Source organism: Enoplosus armatus, chromosome 12, assembly GCF_043641665.1.
Source record: "Enoplosus armatus isolate fEnoArm2 chromosome 12, fEnoArm2.hap1, whole genome shotgun sequence".
Lineage (NCBI taxonomy): Eukaryota > Metazoa > Chordata > Actinopteri > Centrarchiformes > Enoplosidae > Enoplosus > Enoplosus armatus.
The window spans coordinates 6,519,547-6,546,943 of record NC_092191.1 but is presented as its reverse complement, the minus strand read 5'-3'; the positions used below and the strand labels follow the sequence as shown (position 1 = coordinate 6,546,943).

At 41.0% G+C, this 27,397-nt stretch overlaps 1 protein-coding gene across 1 annotated transcript in view; it reads right to left on the bottom strand.

Moving 5' to 3' along the window:
• Positions 1-27,397, bottom strand: part of srbd1 (S1 RNA binding domain 1) — a 45,887-nt gene that overhangs the window by 4,650 nt on the left and 13,840 nt on the right. Inside the window, exons 14-18 of the mRNA XM_070916292.1 lie at positions 16,911-17,002; positions 14,042-14,124; positions 3,845-3,951; positions 2,486-2,647; positions 1,964-2,116 (exon numbers count right to left, since the gene is read on the bottom strand). Of these exons, the coding sequence (XP_070772393.1) occupies positions 1,964-2,116; positions 2,486-2,647; positions 3,845-3,951; positions 14,042-14,124; positions 16,911-17,002 (597 nt within the window). The remainder of the gene's footprint in view (positions 1-1,963; positions 2,117-2,485; positions 2,648-3,844; positions 3,952-14,041; positions 14,125-16,910; positions 17,003-27,397) is intronic.

Genomic DNA, 27,397 nt, shown 5'->3' with positions numbered 1-27,397 from the left:
TGTGTATGTTTATGTGTATGTGGTATGTGTGTACGTGTGAATGTGGGGTTGGGTGGGCTGGGATATAGATTTTATCCAGGCCCACAGCAAGAGCCCACTCTGTCTTGTATTATAGAAATATTGGGCCCCGACTGTTACATATCAGAGAAATATTCGTCAGAGAGTGGACCCCCTCTGTCTTATATCAGTGTGATATTACATATTTCATGGAAAGGATCCAACTGTCTAACAACAATAAGCTTCATTGATATTTTGAAATATTCTAGGATCTTCAAACTCTAGGAGCTGTATCTTCTCAGATATCTAAAGCCCACCCAATCTCAGATTCACAAGTACATCTAAAGATATCTATAGATATATAAACATTTGCTTTTAAGCAAACACATACCAGAATTTCTGAAACAAAAGGTAGACGAATTGTGTCTGTGCATTTGTGTTCTTCCATATGTGTGTGTGCGTGTGTGTGTGTGTGTGTGTTGTATATGGTTTCAAAAGGGGGTGATGTGTGGGCTGTGAGCAGTAATGGAGGATTCAGTTTCACTAATGTGATGAACATGATATTCCTTATACACCATAAAGACACACACACACACACACAAACAGCATTCCTCCACAATCCTCCCTCCGTACCTCCTGTTTTCATCGGTTGTAGGCGAGGATGTGAGAAGAGCAGTGAGGCATCTCAGTGATGCCCTAACATCTAAAGTGTGTAGCACTTTAAGACTTTTCATTGAGAGAGGGGTTAAATGTGTCCCAGTACACTAATTAGTGACTTTAAAGGTGAGCGTTTTCCAGAGAATTCCAAAATAAGATTCACTTTCAAAATGTAAAGCTGACTCTAAAAAAATCTCTGTCAATATGACTCAAAGTAAAAAGGGAAAAGTCACGCACTGTTAAATGCAATGTCATTTTTTATTTTAAATTCTTAATTAAATCATTTTCTATTAATGGCAACAAAACTCACCAAGACAGCATCTCTTTTTTTAAACAGATGAATCAAAGTCTAAGATTACAACTGTAATGTTGAGGGCTGATGTGAGGAGCCAAATCAGGCTCAACTACACACTCACCAAGTACGATGGTCTAACTTGCAGAGGCATGACGCTCCCTCTGATTTAAAGTTCAGTGGAAGATGATTTATTTTCCATTGCATCAAAACGACAGCAGGCTGTCCAAGAAAGAGCAAGTGCTGACATGCACGGCACTTCCTGCATAGTCATCAGCTCACCTCAACCCCACTGACCATCGGCGTTAACATTTAAAGGAGAATTTGACATATAGTAAAACCACAAAACACGCTTTGGGATGTTCTAAAAACCTGGTTCTCAAATTCTGCAAGAAAGACATGCAAAAACACAGTTTCATACAAGCGGCATCAATCTATCTTCACACATATGTGCATAGAGACACACCCACCCACACACACACATGCAGTGAAGGCCATTAAAGGCGCATCAACATGAGGGGAGCGATGCTTAGAGCCACTAGTGTCAGAACTTACGTAGACTAAACACAGTTGAGTGACTACAGCTGTAGGAGTCTGTCTCTTTCTCTCTCTCTCACACACACACACACACACACACACACACAGGACAGGACATACAAGTCTTGAGCAGATGTTCAATGTGCTTTTGATATCAGCATCAGCAGCGCTAACAATCATTTCTCACACAAGGACACACACACAGACTCAGTCGCACAGACACACAGACACACACACATAAAGCCAACGCCTCCTCTCTTGTATCCCATGTCTGTGTAAATCAAATCAGAGTCCTCCACCACTATAACCAGCGCCATATGAGACGGTGTCAAAATCAACTCCATCTTAGCCCGAACATGCTTTGGCCAGTGGGGCAGGCTGCTGTACAAGTGTGTGTGTGTGTGTGTGTGTGTGTGTGTGTGTGTGTGTGTGTGTGTGTGTGTGTGTGTGTGTGCGTGTGTGTGTATGTGTATACTGTACCTCTGTGCCACATGATAGGACTCTGGGTGTATACAGGTCTGGTCCAGGGGGTTAAATGAGGTTGGTATGTTGACACAACTCTTTCCTTTGCCCTTCTTAACCGTTGGTTTCTCTGGCACTGCTGTTTCAGGGTGAGTTGAGGATTTGGCACTGCTATGACAAGAAAGAATAAGGAAGTCCAAGTGGTAGAAAGCCTTCATATCAAAACACAACTTTGAATCAAATCGCCAATTCACCAAATTCCCCAAAAATACTCAATACTCAATTACTTTTAGCAGTATCTAGCAGTTTAAGTTTTATCCTTTCGGCCTCTGAGATTCCTGCTTGGAATGGAGGTTAATTATCATTATTATTATTATTATTATTATTATTATTATTATTATGCAAGTGTTTTTCTGCTATTTGTGTAATCTGACCCTTTAATGAGAATTAAGTAAGAAAGCAAGGTGAAACAGAAACTGAGTCAACTGTGTGTGCCTGTGCGTGTCCATGCATCTGTAGAGTTTGCACACGAGTGTGTACCTGGTTTGCGGGTTGATTCTAATGAAGCCGGCACACTGTTGGTAGGTCTTGGGCCCCATGCCTTTGACCAGTATGAGTTGCTCCCTGTTGGTGAAGGGACCATTCTGCTCTCTCCACTCTGCAATATTCCGTGCCCTGCCCACATTTAGGCCTGCTACATGTCTAGGAGATAAAACAACAAATAAAAAAGGGAAAATGTCACCCAACACATCATCTAATTATTAAAATCTGGAAGTTTGTTGAGGTCTGTTTGTTTATTTCTAAGGTCCCTGTTCTATGTAGATGTGAGGAACACATAAACAAAGTAAAATAAAACTCTGGGGTAACCACAGTTTAGTTTCAAAATAAGTACAACACAAAACTGTAGCATTTGCTTCACACACTGTCCACTCCAGATTTCTATAAAATACAAACAAATAGAGCAGATTGTGCCTACTGTGACCTGGCAATAGCCACAAGAGACACACATGAGCCAATATCTAGTGAGTATATTTGTCCAGATTTGGCAAAGCAATAAAAAGAAAAAAAAGAGGTGATTTGAAACTCAATTAGGTCTGCCCTGTTAATATCCACAGTGACTCACTCCCGCTAAAAACACACAGCAATGTCAACACTCCACATAATACCTCAGTCATCAACACGTCTGCGTGTGTTTAATGTGTGTAGCATAACTTCTGGCAGGAATGGAAAAAGCTCACTTGCAGAGCAGACAGGTAAACAGATGACCTGATGCCTGCCCTGCAGCTAATGCCAGCTCATATTATAGTGTTAGTGTCCAATGCAAGTGTGTGTGTGTGTGTGTGTGTGTGTATATCAAATGTGTGCACTTCCTGTACTTCTGAATCATGTGTATGAACTGTACATGTCATAGTAAGTAAGTGTATGCGTTATTATTCTATCAAAGATTTTTGCAACTTTATACATACATGTACATTTATGTGTGTGTGTGATAGTGATGTGCGTGTATGTGTGTGCGTGTCTACCTTGCCTAATCCCCTGTGTTGATTACAGTCGGTCCAGTAAGTGAGGCCAGGGTGTGAAGCATTAGTCTGAACAGAAAGCTGGCAGGCTGTCTGTGTGTTTGTGTGTATTTGTGTGTGTGTGTGTGTGTGTGTGTTTGTGTGTGTTTGTGTGCGTGTGTGTGTGCGTGCGTGTGTGCGCATTGAGTATGTGCCTGTGCAAGAGCTTGAATGAAGCTTTGCCATGTTGTGACTGCTAAGGGAAAGTATGTCAGAGGTTTAAGTCTTACTTCATCTCTGTTTCACAATTTGCATGTGTGTGTGTGTGTGTGCACAGGAGAGAGTGCTTAGGTGCACTTGCTTGTGAGTACACGTATATATGTGTTTATGTGTCGCCTACCTCATCAGTGTCTCGGAGCAGATGTTGATGTCCACCCCAACAAAGCTCACACATTCCTGCACCACGCCGTCCAGTGCTGCCTTCAGAGCTCCAGCTGACACATCATGCTAGAAACCCACACACACACACACACACACACACACACAAGAAATGAAAACTGGATTAGCAGAGAAAACAACTTTGCTTTCGGCAAGAACGTTCTTAAACAGACACAGACACACCGCATATAAGCAAACACTCTTTAGGAATTTTAGTGGTTTAGGACTTTATAATCTTTTAGAGATTGAATCACAGAAAAAAAAGTCGTGGAAACTTTCATGTATTAAAATTATGTTTTATTCTAAAGCTAATAATGCTGCCGTCATATTTCCGTCCAAACATGTCTCCCCAGTATGTTTTATTAGAGACTTTATAATGGACTTTACTATTATATTCCATTTTTTCTATGTACTACTATTTGGTCCTGTGTAGGCACAGTTTCCCCAAGGGGATTGTTAAAATGTCATCCTTAAAGAGATAAACAGCAGCAGAAAGTGTTAGCAATAAAATACTGACAAGCTGAGGGAGAGAGGTTTGATTGACAAGTAGTACAGAAAGTAAGAGGCGGAGAGAGAAACAGAGAGAGAGGGGGGGGCGGCGGCACAGAAGGGAAAAGAGAGAGACAGAATGTTTAGTTTGGCTTGTCAACAATCTCTCTCTCCCGCTAACACAGTGTTCTCATTAGTGTAGCTCGCTGTCGATAAAGATCCTCCAAATGAACTCTTCACACTTCTCAACCACCAGCCAATCAACCATTAATCAGGACATATTTTCCAAAAGGACTGGAATCTTTTTCCAAATAAGGAGCAGGGAGGACAGCCAACAATGCAAATAAAAGGAAAGGAAAAGAAAAGAAAGGAGAGTGGTGAGGTTGATAACGTAGCATAAAGCAATTTTCACAAAATTACCAAAAATAAACTTATAAAACACCAACATAAGATTTAACATATTCTATGAGTCTAGCAGTGATCCCCAGACAAACAGAAGCCCTGGGCTGTGGGACAGGGCCAAAAACCAAGAAGTTCAGCTGAAGACTGATGCCTCAGCAACTGTTCGAGGATTAGCTGACAGTCTAAACTAGACTACTGCAGGGCTGTGTGTGTGTGTGTGTGTGTGTGTGTGTGTGTGTGACTGAGACTAGCATGGGTTGTCCTGTAACATGATCAAGCTCTGAACAAACACTGGCTTGTAAACAGATAACAACAACGCCAGCTAGCAAACTCGCCCTTCTCTGTTAGCAATAACAGGACAGATGAGGACATCTCACAGGAGGGAGAGTGAGGCAGACAGAGACATTTACGGGAGTAAAAACACACTCCTACGTTTTGTTTGGCCATTTACGAGACGTTCCAAGTTTTCACCTCAGTCACTGCACATGTTCAGCACTAAACTATACTATACTATACTATACTATACTCACAAATACAATCCTTTATCATGAATGACAATAATTTTACTACTGGTATTTTCTATTGGCATTTTTAATGTCACTTTTCGTACTGGTACATTTTATTTCACAATGTCACTTTATATAACAGTGGTGTTGTCAACAGTCTCTCAACAACCCTTTATCTTTCAGCCAATTATGTAGCATGTTGTAGCTATGAGGTGCTAACCTGCTAAATCTGGGCCGCGTTCAGTCCCGACGAAACGTAGCAAAACGTTCATTTAAGCAGAAACGGTGATGTGAACACCCTGTTATGCAAGCGTTGCAACGATGGCAGCTGAGAAGGCTGTTGTTTTCGAATAAAGCACGTCACTGCTGATTGGCACCTCTGACACATCCACCAAACGAGAGAAAATATACCTCAAAGCCAGTTGCACACCATTTCAAAACATTTCAACCCAGAAAAAATAGCAAAACGGTGCACACCATTTTCAGATCGAAAGTGCTCCTGGTAGTTAATAACTACTGAGCTTGCTTGCTTAAAATGAGATTGGCTGAAAGGTGAGAGGGTGACAACATCACTGTCATGAAGAGTGACATGAAATAAAAAATAAATAAATGTGTCATCGGGAAATTACATTATGAAACAGACTTTTGAAAGGGGATATTTTGTAATAAAGATGTCTAATATTAAATAAAATATTAGTAAGTAAGTACTGTATTTTTAATTAATCTTAATTGTTGTATTTAATGAGCTCAGGTTATATTTTTATTTGTTCTGTTGGCAAGAGCCTTCTCTAAATATGTTTAATGAATTACTGTAATATCAGCAAGAAAACAGTTAGTTTAAACGTAAGCCTACAATAAGAAGGATGATAAACACTGTGATTCAGCAGAGAGGGGAAGACAGGTGAAGTAGCACTGTGAGACAGCATAGCACCCCTGGTGACTCCTCATGTGAACTGCAGTCTGATTCTAAGTGAGAATACTGAGGCACAACAGTCAGAGGCATTTTGGAGACAATAAAAAATTACTTTCCAAACAATAAGAAGTTCCCATAAAACTAGGGCTGAACGTTTTATGGTTTCCGGGGAGTGGCTATTGAAAGAGGAGAGATAGAGACAGAGACTGTCAGAGAGGAGAAAGAGGAAATCACCTGTAACGCCACACTGGAGAATGTTTTCACACAAGAAAGGTGGAGGTGTGTGAGACAGTGTGAGTTTTAACCTGCAGTAAAAGTGTTCTCACGTTCTTATTGAAACCTTATAGAGGTGGGAGCAGCACGAGAGGATCTAAGGTATTGTAACTGCTAACACAGAGGTGCATAACTGTGTTCAATTAGAGGTGTGGAAAAACTGAACTGAAACTGTAACTGAACTTTAACAAGTACCCATTTCATTCCAGATAAAAAGAACGGGGGGGGGGGGGGGGGCGTCTTAAATATAAACTTAATCCAATTCCAAACACTGAAAAATGCACATTTTAAAGATCATATTTTACCAAAGGAAAAGTAGTACTGCACAAATTAGCCGAGCTGATGTCAGTGAGCTGTGCAATAACTCAAGTTTCTTCATTCGTTATTTATCACATGAATGTATCATAAAATCACCTTTCATGTATGGTGAAAAATCACTTCAAGGAGAGCCCTGGCAGAAAAATATCTGACTTCAAATTTACCCTCAGCCAACCACAACCTGAGGCCAAGGCTAGATTTAAAAACCAGATGTGAAAATGAAAAGCTACATTTATTGATTATTGTATGGGAACAGATGCTATTGGCTGGCCTAGTCAAAAACAGGTAGAATGCTATTATTTCCCTATACAAAAGCTCAAAGCTCTGTGATATGGCTTAGTAATGATAGCTATGAGGTCTGAAAGATACAGCACAAATTAGCTGGTCATTGACTCAATCCTACACAATCTAAATGTGTCGGCATGCATGCAAATATAGAGTAAACATAAACAGCCATCCCAAAACACACTCACACAAGAAAGAACAAAAAAGAAAGAAAGATGAGTATTTTTAATGGCCAGTGTTTGAACAGAAAAACTCAGATGAAATTCAAATTAAGAAGAAAACCAGGACAATCAAGCAAAGCAAAACACATAGATTTAGAGAGTTGTGTCTCTGGCACCAGCAGTAGTGATTTAATGTGGCAGAGTTGGGGAGGAAGAGAGTGACTCTTACAGAAAACGAGCAAGTTCTGCTCTATTAAACATACATACACACAATCCAGTATGTGTGTATCTGTCCTGACATCCAGACAGCAGAGGCCCTCATGGTGCTCTACTCAGTTTACAGTGGCACTAACTGCACCAATGGAGCATGCCGTCCTGTATCCTTCTGTCTCTCAATCAAATGTCCAATTTCACTCATCTAAACTGGGGGTAAACTGGCTAATGGGAGTCAGAAATCACAAATGCAATTTCAGAATTATCATCTTAGCCATGATTGTGCAGTCCTAGTGTTGAGTTTATTTTGTCAGATGAGTGGAGCATTCGTCATTCAGCTCTACTCCCCCTTTGCTGCACTTAAATTGCAGCTTCCTCTCTGATGACTTTCCTATTTCCTATCTTACTTTTCTCCTACTGCCTTCTATCTCTGTGGTTTACTCTGACTATTTCACTCTAAATTGTATTCTTAGTATCTAAATTAGGACTGCAGGGTGATGTGGGGGCACAGAGAGTTAAAGAGAAATCATCAAGAATGGTTTTCAAAGAAAAGGTCACAATGAGAAACACTATTATTAAATATAACCCCAATCTTTACCTAAGAACACAAGCACATCTTGCTACACTATGGGCAGCCCTTTACAAACTCTAATTTCATCAACGCCACAGATCCGCTGCCATCCATTTTTAAAACTACCCCCACTCCCCCATTCCTTGGTCCCAACGCCCGGACCTCCAAACCTCAAAATCATCCAGAGCCAATGGACTGGATCCCTATGTGTGAAGGTCATGTTTGGATTGGCCAGAAAACAGCTGAAGCCAGCCAACCAATATGCAAGAACAAAGTGCTTCTGTCTGCACCTTGAGTACTTAAATGCCGCTGAGTTACCACATGTCAATCAGAGAGAGATAGAGAAAAAGAGCTGGGTGAGAAATACAGAGCAGGGAAGAAACTCAAAAACCAAAACAAGCTTCTTTGAGAGTTATTATGAAAAAAAATTATCTACATAATCTAAATCCACAAATTATAAATGTAGAGAACCAGAAAGCCAGAGAGGAAAAAGCGAGGAGAAGCAACTGCTGAGAGTTGAGGTGTTGACTGACAATGATGGCGGAGGTTTTCGGACTGACAGCAGACTGAAATATCATTTATGAATGATGCCACTAAGAACTTGGCAACCAGAACCATGCTGGAGCCAGAATGGCTGCATGAACTAAGAGCCTGGGGGCAGTAAATAATGGAAGGACAACTGTAAGATTATTACAAACTGTAGGATCAAATGGCATTTGGCCTCTCTTCCTGGGACATGAGAAGCTTATCCTCCTGTATTGCAAACTAGGCTCACTTTCATATTTCTATTCTTTTCATGTGGGGGGCCGCCAGCCAAGGAGAGACCTTACCCATGATATGATTTAACAAGCAACCAGGTTGATGTAAGTTACCGTTTGATCAATCTAGTGTATTTTTGAGACTCATTCATTCTTAAGTTTAAAGGCATGTTGTTTGTTGAAAAAAAACATGTTTTGCTAGCAGTACATTCAGGTGTCATATTAACCTAATTTCAGTGCTGCTTGGCTTCACTAGAGGGATATCTAATAATGCTAACAAGTCTTTTTTTTAAGAAACCACAGCAGCGACTTCAGAAGAAACAGCATAAGAAAATATTGGTACAAGTGAGGCTGGGGGGGGGGGGGGGGGTGTTCACAGGTGGAGACAGATAGAGAGGGGCATCTGAACCACTATAACCCTAAAGGCCTGGATGTAGATGTAGCAGCTTTAACGAGCGGAAAGAGTAAAAGCAATCGTCATGAGAAACACTAACAGTTTGACCCCTTAAGGGTAAAAAATATAAGCCAGTATTTGAAGTGTACTCTCTCCAAATGTGTGCTCCCTTGTGCATGTGTGTGACAATGCTGTGAAACTGCCACTTCACATCATTCACTCTCAGATAATCAATGAACAATGTACAAATTAACAAGGTGCCTGAGGTAATCTGAAGGTCATGCACTCCTTGACTGACAGCTTCTATAAGGCCTCTGAGAACTCCCTGTATACTATTCCAGGTACGCAGGCTTAGCTTAGAGTCTGTGCAAATACTGGCATAGTTAAATACCAGTCGTAAATCAGCAGCTGAAAGTGATATGACAGCAAGGAGATGGTTTTATGTTTTCCCCAACACCTTTCATTAATGCCTAATGGCTATTTCACAACTTCCTGCAAAAACAATCATAGACACACACACATTACCTGAGGGACTGCAAAGCAGAGCATGAGAAAATCAAAACAGAGGATGTTTTAAGACAGGCACAGGAAATCCAAATGACACACTGACTTGAGCATTTTTGACTTAGAATAAAATCAGTTTAGACTATTTGGGCAAAATGTATTAAAATATTCCATTACATAAAAAGGGAAAGGGCAATTTATGCATTTTTGTGGCTCAGATGTTGGAGAATAACTCTCCCAGTAGCGTAAACTCAGATCAGCTGATTTCAGATCATAATTCTAAACATCCAAAAACACACTTTTATTTCCTTTGCATAGTACTTCTCAGTTCCTGCTAATAATCTGATTAATCTTATTTTACACTTCATATTCGTTTACTGATTCGTTTGTGTGTTTTATTCTTCAACCACTGGTTTAATTTCCTTTCATATAAACCATGTAACAACCTTGATATTAGGTGGTACCGATAAAAAATAAAAGGTTTACGTACTTACAAACTTTACAACTGAAACACAAACATCCTCATTCAATGTAAACAGTACAGCGCTAGAATAAGTAGCCTGACATGACAACAGCCAGTAAATGTTTTATAAATTGTTGAATAAGCAGAGAATTGGCATGAGCCAGTTTAAATCCATTATGCAGGCACAGATACAAGCTTGACAACACACAAGCTCAACACACAAACACAACACACAAACACACAGACACATGCTGTAACTGACCTAAGGGAAATAATTAAAATAGTAGCAGATAATGTTTGGCAGCTTCTTCCACTGATCAAATCTTTAAGAGCCAGTTGTTTTTTTCCCACGCCTCAAAACGCCAAGGCAGGAACTATCAATCACTGTCAACCCTCCATTTCTCGCTCTCCTTCCTCCTCTCAGCTCTGTCTGCTCCTGTCTCCCCTGTAGGCACTACCATTCAAGATTGAAAAATAGCATGCTCAAGTGCACACATACACAATTGCACGGCTGTACACACACACAAGGCACTATAAACACAGCGGCCCTGGTGTGAAAAGTGACATCACTTGCACTAGCTCTAGGTGAAAACCTCAAATTCAGTCAACGGAAATTTATAAGTCAATGCAAACGTGCCTCAAGATGTAGTTTTTCTCTTGAACTGGCTTGCTAAAACTCAACACTGTAAAAGGGAAAGCCCACCAACTCACTGTAGAAATATAAAAATAAGATTTTAAAATTGAACAACTTAAAATAATCGTTTCTACAAGGTTTAAATACCTAATTTAATTTCTTCTAATGACATGTTTTCCTACACTGACAGGGTCAGTCACAGTCAATAAGACACAGAGCCCTATTTTAGAGACAGATTCATCACAAATACACTGGTATCGGCGCATGCGCCAGCCAACCATCGCAGCACAGACATGCTCATCAGGTTGTTTTTTTTATAACCCTCAAATATCGATATTGTTATTGGTCTCAACTGATCCTCTGGTTGCAGCTTCCTTGCCCAACCTCAGCCCTGTCCAGACTCTTAATTTCCGGACCACATTTGGATTCTCTGGTTCAAACAGGTGACACAGTGACAACAAGCAGCAAATGTGTATGACCACAATACATATTCTACCACTTGAAAGAGAGAAGAAAATGTGGCATGAAAGGAAGGCAGGGGAAGGGGAGTCATTGGGACAAGAGCTGGAAAATTCTAGCAAAAAGATGGAACGAGAGAACAGTTGAAAGAGGTGAGGCGAAGAGTGACAGTTTCTTTAATATCCGGCTTGCGGGCAATGTTTTCTTACACAGCAGTGTGTGTCTGTGTGTGTATTTTCCAGTAGCCGTTAGTTTCACAGCCCTGGGAATTACCCAGCTGTCAACAGACCATAGCAACATCAAGAGTTGATTGACAGATGAAGGAGCTGTCCAAAGGCCACGCCCACTAAGTGTCTAATTATAAAAAGAAACGTAAATGTATTGTACTGTAGGTAACCACTAGTACATATTAAAAAAATGCTAATAACATTGGCTCTTCTTTCAAACAGACATGTATCTGGCAAACTCAGTATCTAGAAAAACCTGTCAGCCAGTGGTGCTGTAGTGAAAACAGCGTTCCCACACCAATAGTTACGTCCAATCTGATTTTAATGGGCCTCACTTTTTTAGCCCTCAGCTCATTTCCTCCTTTCTCTCAGAGCTGTCACTCACTGGGTCAGCAGAGGGAGAGAGAAAGAGAGAGCATGCTGTGCCAGCTGTCTAGAGTTACATCTGCCCTTATGCTTTTTGGGTCTAATGGCAATAAACTCAAAATGCCATGAATCACACAAAAGAACTCACTGGAAAACACACATATATGCATGAGCGCACTTTTCTCACACTTTTTCACTTTTTCTTCTACATATACTAATACAAATGCATAAACACACACACACTTTTAACATTTAGACTCTGAAAAAGGATAGGGAGGACAGTGTGTACGTGTGTGTGTGTGCGTGCGTGCGTGCGTGTGTGAGCTGACATGCAGGTCAAAGTGATGTCCCATCTCATATCTGTCAGCACCCGGAGTTTATTTACCCGGTTATATTATCATTTGTTGACCTAGTCACATGATCTGAGAGCGGGAGGTGCTGAACCCCAGGCACCCCAGAGAGCCCAGTCAGGACGTGATGAGAGACACGGGCCTGTGACCTAACACACTCAGCCACACATACATAAGCACAAGCACTTGCACAATATGACCTCTTGCTTTCTCTTTCAAATCTCCATTTTTTCCCCCCCTCACCCTTAAATCTCTCCATCATTCCTTTGACTTTTGTCACCCTCTGCTGTCCTTTTTTATCCCCCCTTCCTTCTCTTCTCCTATACTTTCTTTAAACTGTTGGATTCTTTTTCTCGTTAACGCTCAAATGGATGCTCTGTCGGACAACACCAACAAATGGCAATATTTCTATTCACTCTCAGTGTCGGCTGCTAAATGTTCAGAAACATTTTGACATTGAGGAAAGTATAAATAAATCCCAACCAGTGTATCTCTTAGCTACAGCAAATGCTGTATATAATTGACTTTGTGTACAGGAGCATCCTCTCAGTAATCCTGAGGTACAGGGTTCTCCTCAATCCCTAGGAGGATTCATTGAACGCGTCACTAGAGCTGAAACAATTAGTCAATTAACCTTTTAGTTTAATTGACAACAATTTTGATAATTGATTAATTGCTAGTTGTCAAACAAAACATTCTGATTCCAGTTTTTGAAATCTAAGGATGTGGTGCTTTCCTCCATTTTAGATCATTGTGGATTGAAAAAGTGTGGGGAAAAAAAATCCCAGTTTGATCAAACTGGGCATTTTATTATTGTCTGACAACTAATCAAAACAGTAATAAATATTCTACTGAAGAAACACTCCTCTCAACATAACCTAAGACTATTTGTTAAATCTATTATCTGGATGCTGTGACCACTACATTACTCACTATTTGTTGCCTCACACATAGCTGACAGTCTGACAATTTGACCTTATTCTACTTCTCTTCATCATCCTCAATCCTTTTTGATTTCTTCCCATTTCCATCCTCTCATAGCCTTTCCCCCCCACAACCCACCATATATGGAGCACAATACTGCATTAATAACTGTTGCAAAATAGTAAGCACACTGACCTAATGCTTGTCTTGCCTTTTTCACACAATTACACACACACTTGCAATGAACAAAATCAACATTGAGCTAACTGCACACACACTCACTCACACACACGCATATGGACAAGGAGCAGCAAGCACACAAGAAAGAACAAATGTCCAAACATACGTCATGCCTGATCTCCATTAATTGAATTAGCTGTCACCCTTAGCATCATCTGTTGACACAGGCCTCAGCCAAGTTTATCTACTGCCCTGCTCTTCTCTCAGCCTCTAAGTTTTTCTCATTTGTACCGTCACATCTTCAATCCCTCTCTCACATTTATGCCTCAAGTCCTCATTTCTACTTTCTTTATTCTGCCTGAAATAAAAAAGTAACACCTAAACTCTGCAAGAAGTCTGAGTGAAAATAGTCAAATTAACATCCAACCAGAACACACTTTACATGCTGCTTAGACTAAAACATTATGCCAGTTACTTCATGTAACATAATCATGCTGCCATTCTGGTCAGGACTCTCTTAAACAAACCATAGTAGTTGAATAAATGAGAGAATAAAAAGAAAACAAAAAACACACATGCCGCATCTTTGCACTTTTGCCGTTTTATAGCAATATAAGTAACTACAGCAGACAGTGCTATAACAATATGCATGTGTATACAATCATGGTGTATTGCTAATGCGCACACGCACACACACACACACACACACACACACACACACACACACACACACACACACACACAGCAGAAGGAATGAAAACACACTTACCTGGTATGTTCCAATGCCTATGTGTTTAGGATCAATCTTCACAAGCTCAGCCAGTGGATCTTGGACACGTCTTCCAATGGACACTGTCGACATGCGCACGCGCACACGCACACACGCACACACACACATACACACATACACATACACACACATACACACACACAGGAGACAAACATGAGATTCTATGTCTCATGAGAATCTGTGGTTTGTGTTTTTCATGAACTTGCTATCTGAATCACATTTATTGAATATGCAAATCCATATTATTTATAATTACGGAATATGCAAATTGTCTGCATATTACAGTGCTGGCCTGAGGGCAGGCCAAACCTAATTGTCATTCCTCCACCCCCCAATAATAATAATTAAAGCTGGCTTTAAAATGGCTTTAAAATGAGTCTTTGCACCTGTCATTTAGCTTCCTGATAGATGCTGGAGCCATGAACCCTTAAAACCACTAATTTAACCAGACCCGTGCACACTAGCACACACAGCCAAATGTAGCACACAAATAAACACACACACACACACAATCTGTATCGCCGAAAATAGGGTTGCTTTTAACGATGGAGTCTGTAAGGCTTCAGCCTGCTGCTGCTGCACATGAAGCCAAATGTCTTTTCCATGAATATGCTGGCAGGGTCCAGTGACAAGGAGAAAAATTACAAACAACCTAACTCACATACACACCATAAAACATGACATCACCCCCCAACACACACACAGGCACAGAGAGAGAGAGAGAGAGAGAGAGAGAGAGAGAGAGAGAATAACACAACCACATTCATGTCCCTGTAAAAGACAAAGGACGTGGCAGCTCCGGGTGTTAACACCTTACATTATTTATTTGTTATTGTTGTTGTTACGTTTTATTAAGTTGGAACAACTGTTGCCCTAAAACAGTCGAGAAAAAAACAAATGCATTTCAAAAAACTCATAAATAGTTATCTATCTTGAGGTATCTAATGTACTCAATGCTTTGAGTTCTATCAAGGAATAGAGATAAGCAAAATGTTATATATATCAAATTCAGGCTTCTAAAACACAAATCTCTTTCCCTGTCCTTCTTGTACTGCTGCTTGCGACTGTTTTGCATGTGTGCATTATGTGTATGAATTTCAGTGGTCAGCAATGTAGTGTGCTGCCTGCATGAGACGCATCAGACTTAGATCTTTGAGGCAGAACGGACAGACAAAGAGAAAGAGAGGGATGGGATGTAATAGAGGGAGTATGTCTGGAATCAATGGCTCTCCTCTCCTCTCTCTCCTCTTGCTGCGGTGGGAGGCTGCTGCCTGAGATAATATTTAGACAGGGATGGAGTTTCAACCCTGGCCTTGCTCAGTGCACCACCAAAACTCTCCAATACTCTTTCAATCTATTCTGTCTCTGACTCTCTCCCTCTCTCTGAGAGGAGCCGAACTGTAAAGTCCAGCAAAACTCTCCAGCACTTATTGAAAGTTTATGAGCCAAATACAGTTCTACAAAAATAGGACGCAACGAAGAAAGCAACAAGAGAGGAAGGCCCTGTTCAGACACAGACACATCGCTCAGCAGAACCGGAAGAATGTGACGTGCAGCATTCTGGCGAAACAGAGGGACAGCAGAGATGTGGCTGCACTGATTTTGTTACAAAGCACAAGGTGAAAAAAGTTAGATCAAAATAGTTAAACTTTTGAGGAGATGTAGCATGGATTGCCTCTCGTACTGCCACGGGCAATCAATGAGTGACAGTGGTCCAGGAAAACTGATCTGCACTCTCGCCTAATCTCTTGCTCGGTCTCAGATTGGAGAGGAGCACAGAAATACAAGTAAGACACACAAGAAGTTCGGTTGAAGAACGGTTGAAATATTGCCTATCTCCACTAGGTGTCCCTAGATCTCGTGACGAGAAAGATGGAAGGTGCTAATAACTCACAATCCCCTACATACTATGTTACAGGGCTATTCATTTAGACAGACCCCCCCCCCCCAAGGTAACACAGACAGACACAAACACTCTGTTGCCACATCCGACTTTTTAACCTTTTTTTTTTTTTAAACCATAATGTCCTGGTCAAGTCAAGCCAAGTCAAACGCTGTAGATTTCTTATGGCTTTCATTAGGGGTATAAATATGGCTCTCCGTTACTCTCAGTGCTGCTGACCACAGGAAACTAGTGAGGAATAATCCAGCCTCGCTTGATTTATGGCTTTTATAGAGGAAGTCTGCTGGAAACATTTGTTCTCCAAAACTGTTTTATTCTACTGTGTTTTCAATGATGTCGTATGTGGAGTGAGTGAGGGAGAGAGGCAAAGGAGAGACATAAGAGAGCAACAGCAATGCCAGAAATTCACAGATAATGTGACAATATTGTATGTTGCCATTAAGAGGTTTAAATTAAAGCATTAAGCATTAAAATTAAAAAAGTATTATTATTAATAAACTTAAAACATTTAGATGACTGCTCAAATTATACACTAAATCGTGATTTGTTAGTGTGTGAAAAACACATATTATGTCGACTCTCTATGTGTCTCTTACAGTACTTCAGCTTACATGTGAAGTAAGAGCCACAATCTCCAAAACTGGAGATTATTCAAAACAACTGGGTGTGCTTACTGTAGTACAAGAGCAAATCACAAAAAAATTGCGGGTTGGACAAAAAAAAAAAACATCTGAATAGGTCACATTGGGCTCTGTGAAATTGTGATGGGAAGCTTCTGACAAAAAACAATTATTGCAGAAAATAAACGACAGCTTAATCGATTATTAAAATAATCGGTTGCAGCCCTATACACAGTGTCTTCCACAACACCACTAACTTTGCCATAGACAAGGGCTCATCAAGAGTATGGCCAAAAAATAAACAAATAAATAATGGCTAGCGTACCTGCACTTCTAAGGTTGGGGTCCATGTCTGGCATCTCTTTGACCGCCTCAGGACTCACACTGTAGATGGATGCTCCTGCTTCATTGGTTATACTGGGGAAAGAAAGGGAAGGGGGAAAAGTAAAAGAATGAGAGAAAGAGAAAACGTGGGAGAGGGGGAGATGATAGGAGAGAGAGATATATAGGAAAAGGGAAGAAGAGGCAGGTTGGCCAGTGAAGGAGTAGAAGAAAGAGAGAGGTGCACAGGGAGGAAAGAAAAATCATAGTGATCAGTTATCACTGCTTGAAAGACAGAATGGCAAGGCTATCTAGGAAAATCACCGCTGCCTTGCACCTTAAATAAAACAGCTGACAACTTCTCAAACTGGTTCCTCATTTGGCTCTGGTTGACCCTTTGTAGTCAAAGCTTGACCATCATTACTGACATTATGACCAAAACAGCACCATCACTGGTCGTCAATCTTTCAATTGCTTCTAAGAATTCTTATCCTTGAAAAGTACAGGAAATTGAGTCAACAGATCTCTGCAGTGCACTCTGCAGCGCAATTTATGTGACACTACTGCCATCTAGAGGTCACCGGGGTGTACTGCTATGTGTTAATATTTATAGTGAGATTAGATGTATGATTCTTGCTCAGAAATCAAGTGTGCTTTTGTTCATTTCAGTTCAAGAGAACTATTGTGTGTCTCTACTAGTTTTTCGAACTAAACCCACCACTAAAAATGTAAATTCTAATACCATATAATTTACCTACTCAAATATTATATTAGAAGCAATATTTAAATGAATACTGGACTAAGACAGGATATTCTTGTGAAAAGATGACAATCAATAGTGAATTAATTCTTTAAAAAGAGACTGCAAGTAATTATTACTAAATGTAAAAGATCTTTCTGCACAAGATTTTAAAACGACATAACAAAAACACCCTTCATTCATATTTCAAATAACTCCCCAATAAATCAACTTGCTAATATGCATTTAATTCAGCTGAAAGTGACCTGAACTTCGTGTTGATTTCTGTATTTTTTATGTTTTTAACATATAGATCTTGACAATGAAAATAAATGGATTCTACATAACATTGGGTTTACATGGCAACAAACCATTTCCCATGTTAATGTATTCAGTCTAAAGTAGGCCGCTTATCATCCATCACCACACAGACATGATGGTGGTACAACAAAGCCACTGATACCCGTGTTAATGCTACCGACATACAACTGAGGCTGTCATGTTGTTTAGTCTTTGTATTCTTTCGGGTGGATGGAGAAAAAAAGAGGGAGGATTGGAGGAAGAATGGGGGGCTTTTTCCTCAAGGCTGACCAAGATGACGTGGGGGTCAGCACCTCCCCAATGTCCACAACTCAGAATGAGGCCTTTCTGTGGTACACACTCATACACACACACACACACACACACACACACACACACACACACACACACACACACACACACACACACACACACACACACACACACACACACACACACACACACACACACACACACACTATCCCAGAGGCCTGGACCTTGCTACAACAACCTTGCCAATTACAAGTATCTTGTTAATGAGGAGTGGCAGAGGCCTTCTGATGAGAAGCACATTTAAATGAACTTGTCCTCCCTCCCTCTCTTTCCCATCCTCTCTATTCATGCCTTCCTCCGCCTCACTGTTCTTTTTGTCAGCTCCCGATCCATCGTGCTGACAGCTGACATATCGCCATGGTGACACTACTAACGAGCACTGGCACATGACCTTCAAGGAGGTCAAAGCAGAGCTGGTCATTAACCTGACACACTCGGCCTCACGCACATACATTCACGCACACAGGGACACAAACACACAAACACACATTAATTTATGCTGAGTAAGACACAGAAGATAATATGAATAAAATTCCAAAATACCCACTCTACCCAAATCTCATGTAGCTCACTCTCTTCAAATAGAGTATGAAGATAGACAAGGCTTTTAATTATGCCAGATGGAAACAATCGCACTCTGCCCTCATTCAGAGACAGTAGAACAAGGAGGTCAAGTAAAAGAGTGGGAGCGCCTTATGTGGCCCTTTGTCCTAAAAAAAAGAGACAGGATGACAAAAAAGAAAAGGAGACATGGGGCAGACAAAAGTAGAAAAAGTGAAAAGATATCGTTAAGAATACACAGAAAAATAAAACACAAGAGGATATGGAGAGAAAAGAAAGGGAGGCCACCAGCCCCTATCATGTCTAACTTAATTAACGCTGCCGCTGGGGCAGCTGGGTAACAGCACTGTCATGGATACAGCTCTGAGCCCTCATCGCCATAGCGTCCATGGCTGTCGCCATAGTGAGGGCATCATCCTGGCAGCAAGCAGAAGGTTGTCTGCTCCCCAGCTCTCTGGCCTAAGTGGGTGGATGGTCGAAGCATGGACACACACACACACACACACACACAGAGACACAAAGTCAATGGTCGCCTCTTGGTGTAAAGCGATGACTTGGTGGCCTGTAGGGTTATCATTTACTCGCACTCTTTTGCTCTCTCAATTGTATACACACACACACACACACACACACACACACACACACACACACACACACACACACACACACACATAAACACAGGCCATCCTTTAGCCCTGTCCCATCCTGGGGCAAAGTCACAAACTGGCTCCCCTATCTGTTCCCCTACTGGTCGTCTTTGAGACACACCCTTGGGGCTGACACACACACACACACACACACACATCAAAACTGGCCCCTTGCTGCCCCTCAAGAAACCTGACATTGGAAGAGACGGATACACACTTTGATACCTCATTACAGCCTTCTGGCTCACACGGCCCTAGTCTAAATTAAAAACAGCTCATCAGATCAGTCAGAAAAGAACAGGGGCAATAATATCACCAACTAATCTGATACACAGGACAAAAAGTTGGAGGGAGAGGGAAGGGGGGAAAAGAGGGGAAGCGAGTGATCAGAGACTGACAAAATTGGTTGAAAACTAGATTTTAAGGCTAAAAGAATACTACAGTGCAAATCAGTGACAGCATAATGCAAGTGACAATGATATTTTTTGAAGAACTACAAGTCTAAATTTAATAATAGATGTCAAACTCAACATGTGACTATGTTATATCCCCAAATACAGCTCCAGGTCATGGTTCTGCATGAAGGTTGATATTCTGATATTAGCTGATATTCACAAATTAGGTGCAAGTAACATTGCGGGCCAATTTTGTTTTAAAATGAAAAGGCTATGCAATGTATTATTCATATACATCTATAATATAGTACTTTATTCAACCATACCTCATTCATCAGGTAATACCGCTGACATCTGAAAAAAACAGACCACAGTTTCACTGATTTTTGTTTTTATCGGCCTATATTAATGATGGGCTTCTTAAAAAATAGACAAACTGTAAGAACTCTCACTAAGCTGCAATTTCCATTCAATGCAAAGTCGGGTGTTGTTACATAAGTGATTAAATGAAACTAAATATCACCCATAAGGTGGAAAATGTTACCTATAAGTAACGTGCAGTACTATGAAGGCATCAAGGAGCTCAGTGGGAATTGACAACTAGCCAGTTGAAGTACAAAATACTACATGGCTTTTAAGTCGGACACTTGAGAGCTGAGGATTGTGAGCGCACACACCTATATAGTGTCATACTATAATGGCTCAATCTGGCACTTTCTTTGTCCACAACTCAGTTTGTTCAAGATGCTTGGATTGGCCTCATTTTACTGTCTTAGAAGGAGCTGTGATGTCACATATTACCAGCCCAAAATATATTCATACAAAACACACACACACACACTCTCACACACACACACACACACACACACACACACACACACACACACACACACACACACACACACACACACACACACACACACACACACATAAGTTTCTCTGTCCCGGCTGCTCAAACAGCTTGGGTCCATTGTTCAGTCAGCTGCAAAGCTTGACCTCGGGGAGACAAATTGAGGGACGCACCATCTCTCTCTCTCACACAGACAGACAGACACAGACACACACACACACGTCGGGTCTGAAGACGATGACATTTTTCACAGAGAAAAGCGTCCAAATGGCAGGTGTCAGGGGCCGTCAGTCTCTAGCGAGGCGCTAGAAGGCAGGCAGGCACACGCACACACACATAAACTCCAACTGCCAGTGTGAGGCACGTCTGAAAAGAGCAAAGCCTCACAGACACTCATGTCAATCTGATAGCAGGAAAGGCCTGCACTTGTGTCACGCATACACACCAGCATGCACACACACACACACACACACACACACACACACACACACACACACACACACACACACACACACACACACACACACACACACACACACACACACACACACACACACACACACACACACACACACACACACACACACACACACACACACCCCAAATCAAAATTACACACATGGCATGTCACACAGACTCATCACACATGTTTGTCACACACAGGACCATCACAGGGAACACTGGCACCCTAGGGGAGGATGGCATGGAGGGCGGGTGGAAGGAGGCGAAGAAGAAGGGACAGAGGCTGACCACCAGTGAGGCATGGTGGGAGGAGAGAGGGGGCTCAGGGTGAAATGGATGAGGCTGGCAGATATTCACTGTCCACCACCTGCAAATGCAAAAAGTCCTCAGCCAACGGCACTTCCCTACTCATGACAAACTACACACATGAGCACATACACTTTTTTTGCTTGGCTGTGGTGCCATCTGCCATAAAACAAATGTGTAATACAACAAATTGAGGTTCTAAGGATTGAGAGCATCGTATCCTGTACAGATTGTAAAGCTCCTTGAGGCACATTTGTGATTTGTGATATTGGGCTATATAAATAAAATTGACTTGACTTAACTTTTCTATTTCAATTATCCATTGCAAAGCTGGTTATGTTAGTAATGAACCAAGCTATATACTGTATCTCCTATAGGTTGGAAGGAAGGAAGGGATGAAGTAAAGAAGGAAGGAACAAAAGAGCAAATAGAGTCCTCTTTGACATACATGTCCTGCTCAAACAAGAAAGGATTCCATTTTATATTTTTACTATTACAATTTTCCTTTCTTAAATATTTATGCATGTTAAACAATTCCAAACATTTCTTCCTTCCTCTAACCATCCTGTATTAAGTGACTAAGACATAACCTTTTCATGTACCCATGGGTTCATTTTCCTCTTCTGAAATGAAGATACACCCCACAGCCAGACTGAGGCCTTTCCATGCCTCTAAATCCATCTGTCCGCTTGTTCCTCCTTCCATCCAACCTTCAAACCTTCGGTGAGGCCTGAGTGCCTGGATCTCACTCAGTCATCGCTGGTCCTGCCACTGTATGTTCATCACTCACTCAGCCTGGCCCTGGGAGCATGCCTGGACACAGGACATGACAGGGGATACACACAACCACACCCTCATACAGTCATAAATACAGTCTACGCCGCTGTCCTCCAGGTCCATCAGCTAGCCAGTAATAATGATCTCATCCCACCAGGAGTGAGCTGGAGGGCAAGACGGTCAAGGACTTATTGTAAGCATGTCTGTATGTCAATGCAAGCGTACACTTTCGGCTATTTGAGTATGTTTCCTGCTGCAGCTGCTCGTAATGCTCTCGGACAACTGTAAGTATGAACCAGTCAAGGAGAGAATGATGACTACTACTAGAGAGAGAGATGGGCTGCCTCTCTTATTGACTACAGACTACAAGACCAGGCCAAGACAAAGCTACATGTAGGAAACAAACCTAAATAAACTGACAGTAGAGTAGGTTAAACTGTAGCAAGAATCATCATGTGGTAAAAGTAGTTTCTTTATGATGCAGAAAATTCAAACAGACTGCATGATTTCATATCAATGCCTTGTAATTTATCAAGTAATTCCTCCGAGGCAAACAGGAACACTGACTTGGAGAACCTCAAGGATGTGTTTGCGTGTTTATGAAAAAGAGTAACAGGGTCGGTCATCTCATTGCCTTCAGGAGTGACAGAGCAAGTGGTCAAGAAATTGGATGTCGTTTTTGTTTGCCTTAAGCTGTGGTCCCTGTGTGTGTGCGTGTGTGCGTGTGTGTGTATCATCACCATTGCCCAAAGATCTTCCTAACCTTACCCCACATATTCTTGCCCTCTGATATCATTAACATCAGCTTTTTGAAGCCAAACACTGTCAACTTGTCAATCTTCAAGCACACAGCCCCAAACACACATATGAAAATATTCAAATGTATGACACTTCAGTCACAACATTGTGAAAGCAAATAGAGTTAAGTTCAGTTGAACTACAGGCTACAGTAGCCGCAGACTAAAAACACTAAAGTAAAAAATAAAACATGATGATAGAAACACTGTCTGGTTTCAATCACAGCTCTTTGTTCTCATCTCATCAACCATTAGAGTTTTGCCTGTGACATGTTTCTCAGAAAACTGTTAAAAACATTTATGTTGCTCAGTAGGTAGGGTGCTTTTTTATCTTTCTCAATCACTCATGTTGCAACTAGAAAAAAAACAACAACTGTGTTCTCCTTCACCGGAACAAATGGGTATACAAACAGGGTTTGATTAATGTGAACCCATCCCAGGTCAGGAATGTTATCTGTAGAGTGATACCAGAAGATGGCAGTACAGAAATGGGAGCCGATGACAGGATGATCTGTGTGTGTTGCTACGATTTAAAAGATCTTCTAAAAAGTACAGGAGTTACATCTTGAGTGTCGATAGATCCAGACTCGCAGTGGTATGTGTGTTACTGCGTTTGTGGTGTGCCTTCCTCACAAATCAGCTCCTCTCACAGAAATCCAGAAACACCAGCTGACGAGGGTGACACAGACCACTGCGTGTCACCAAGTAAAACACTGCGCGCACGCACACGCACACGCGCGCGTACAGTCCCACGCAGACATCTGTCCGGCTGGTGCAGAGCACACTTATGAGCTTTGACAAAGCCGGCATGCTCTACCAGTCAGACAAGGTCACGCTGCACTGGCCTGTCAAGGAGCCAGAAAGAAACACACACACACAGTGGGCAGTGTGCTAGCCATGAGCAGGTGTTAATGACAATAATCAGAGCACATATTTGCACATACTTAACACAAATACTCACTTATACACACAAGTTTACGCCAGCTTCAACTTAAAAAAATAGCCCACTGGAGATTGCTATCTAAACTAATATGTCACAAACTGACGTCCAGCAGGAGGTCTTTAAATTATTGGGACACAGCTGTATGACAAATAGCCTAATGTGCATTCGGTGGGGGCCGTCACAAGCACAGACAAACCTTGTCAGCTAAATAATACCTCATGCTGTATAATGTCCTGCAGGATACTGGTCATTCATAGAAGCATTGTTCAAGCTTAATCATGTTCAGTCACTTTGTTGTAAATCTAATGGGGGATGAAGAGTCGAATCTGGCGATTTATTCCTCACTTAGCAAAGACAAAAGTAAAGGGAGATAAAAGAGCCAGTTAAAAGCTGTTGCACTTTATGCTTTGGTTACACTTATGATATTCACCCATCTAAATTTAAAAAATATGTTATTATATTACAATGTACATGCAGTAAACTACTTTTTTGCCTAAAAATGGCCATGTAAAATTTATTTACTTTCTATTACAGTAGTTTTTCTAGTCAAATGATATGCTAGGTGTATACTATATACTTTGTTTGACTTAAGTAATTAGTTTTTTCCGATATAAAAGATTTAATGTAATTTGAGAAGAATATTTATTTAAGAAACAGAGCTGACTAAATTAATTGGTCAGGACAGCAGAGTTCACTGAATATCTTTATCATTATACAAATAAAATTTGAGGGAAAATAATGAGTTAACCTGGGCCTGTGATGTAATGATAAATATATTAAAATCCAAGACAAGCACCCACATCCTAGGCAATCTTCACAGTGGATCATTTAATCATGTTAATTAAAAAGGCCTTGTATATCCACGATGATAGTGGTAACCTGCCAAAATATTCATGAGGTCATATGCTTGTTAAAGTGAGCTATCATTTTAGAGTGAGATAACACTTAGAGTGAACTGATAAGCATGCTGACTACAAAGACATTCTTTGTTATCTTAATGCCAACAGAATGTGATTAAATAAAGCTGAGTTTTTTATTCTATTATTATTGCAATCATGCTAATATGTTTAGAAATGACCCTGGATATAGTAGTTTGACAAAATAATCATAATACATGGTCCATTTTCCAGCTTTTTCTGAAGCTTTCAACAGCATCTCACGGTCATCAGATGGAGTGGATGACGGCCGTGAGATGCAGTTAAAAAAGCTTGTAAGTAGACCACGTTTTAGAATTATTTTGTCAAAGAAATGTTTAACATATTTCACATCAACTGTAAAATAGTGCTGAAACAATGAACTAATTAATACATAAGTCGATCAACATAAAATTAATCGTCAACAATTTTAACAAATCAAGTAATTGTTTAATTCCAAATATTTGCTGGTTCAAGCTTCTCAAATGTGAGGATTTACTGAGAGATTCTCTGAGAAGTTATTTCACTATTTTCTGACATTGTAGAGTTAACGGAAAAAAAAACTTGTTTAGTTGCAGCCCTACAGCAGTAATATGATCACCGTCTGCAACATATATTATCTTCGTGCAAGCATGTTGAGAGATTTGGATAAACGATTCAGCTGGACGCTCACTGGCCGGCCTTTTATACACATTCACACTTACTCCTCCACACTACTCACTACATGCACACAAAGATACACAGATGTGTGCCCTTGTTTGGCTGTCTTTAGAAAAGGCCACACTCCTCACAAATTATGGAAGAGGTGACTCAGTGAGTTGGATGAGTCTACTCAAACAGGACTAAGGCACTGAAAACCACACACACACACACACACACACACACACACACACACACACACACACACACAAAATACAAGTAAGGATGTCCCGCAGGCAGCCATTTCTGGCTGTCATTCCAGCTGAGCACTGAGGCAGAAGGACAGAGAGAGAGACAGGCGAGTGGAGAAGAAAGGATGGAGAAGGGTGGGGGTGGTGACACAATGAAGGCTCACAGGGAGACAGGAAGCAGATGGTGCAAATGAGGCTGAGGTCTTTAATGAACTACTGCACTGTCAAGGCTGAGAGGAGAGGAGAGTCTGTATTACATACATATGAAGTATACATGCCCATGTGCTTGTATAGGTACACACACACACACACACACACACACACACACACACACACACACATGAAGACAAAATATAATCTCTCTCTTGCTCTCACTCTTTATTTCACACACACACATTTTTGAGGATATTTACTTTTGAGCCAGAATACATCTTTCAAAGAGCACAGCTGCTTCCAGAAGCTGAGGATGACAAAAAGCGAGCAGAAAAAACAAGGGAAACCAAAGAAACACAGATGGAAAGGTAGAGATGGGAAGAGTCAGTGACTTTCATTGAAACAGACAGGACAGTATTCAGTTCAGGAATAGTTTGTCTGTGCAGTGTAAGGTCACTGTATGGGCTGGTGGTTTTCCACCACTATGACTGAGCCAGCTTCCTACGCATGGGCTGCCTGAAAGACTTTCTACACCTGTCGATCAAAAACTGTTTGAACCTACTTGGACATAAGGTCAGCCGACAAATGCTCACACATATAGAAACGCACAAAGTCACAAAGTATACCAGAAACTGGGTCAATTAATTACACCGGGGACATTCACAGCAAGCATTAAGACCCCTTGCTGTTCCTGATGCTACATAGCTATTCTCCGTCATTGCCATCATCCTTGTTGCCGTGGTAATGAGGTTTCCCTAATGGCAGGTCAGGGTCAGCCGTGGGTCAGTCAGCAGGGGAGTAAGACCCTCATAGTTAGCAACAACCGTTACTCCATGAGGCCGGCCATCTTTCTCTGCCCTCCCATCATCATCTATCATGGGTCATTATTGGTCAAAATTGGAACATAAGAGAACAACATTCACCCAGATATCATTAAGGAGTCTTAAATACAGACAATAAATAAAACACATTACTAATTTAGCAGCAGAGCAGATGTGTGCCAACCCTAAAACACCTTAAGGAAGGCCCAGAATCATTACCACCTCCAAAGTTGTATACTTGACAACACCAGCTCTTTGTCTGGCAAAGGAAAATGTCTGTATCTGGATTCATTGTTATTTGGGATGTTAATGATTCATCAATGATCGATAAATCACCGTTACAAATCTGAGCGATCAATAATAATATATGAACGTGAAATTATCGCCTGTCATGTTGCATGTTTAGTTTCATCAAAAACAAATACACTGCAAAAAATGACTTAATCTTTTTTATCTTGTTTGGACATTTTCTTGAACAACAACAGGCAGAGTTAACAGCATCATTTTGTTTTCTGTAATTATTGATTGTAAGAAATGTCTTTAATTAATAAATACTCAAATACTTAATTCACGCAACACATTTGTGCTGCAAAAAAAACACAT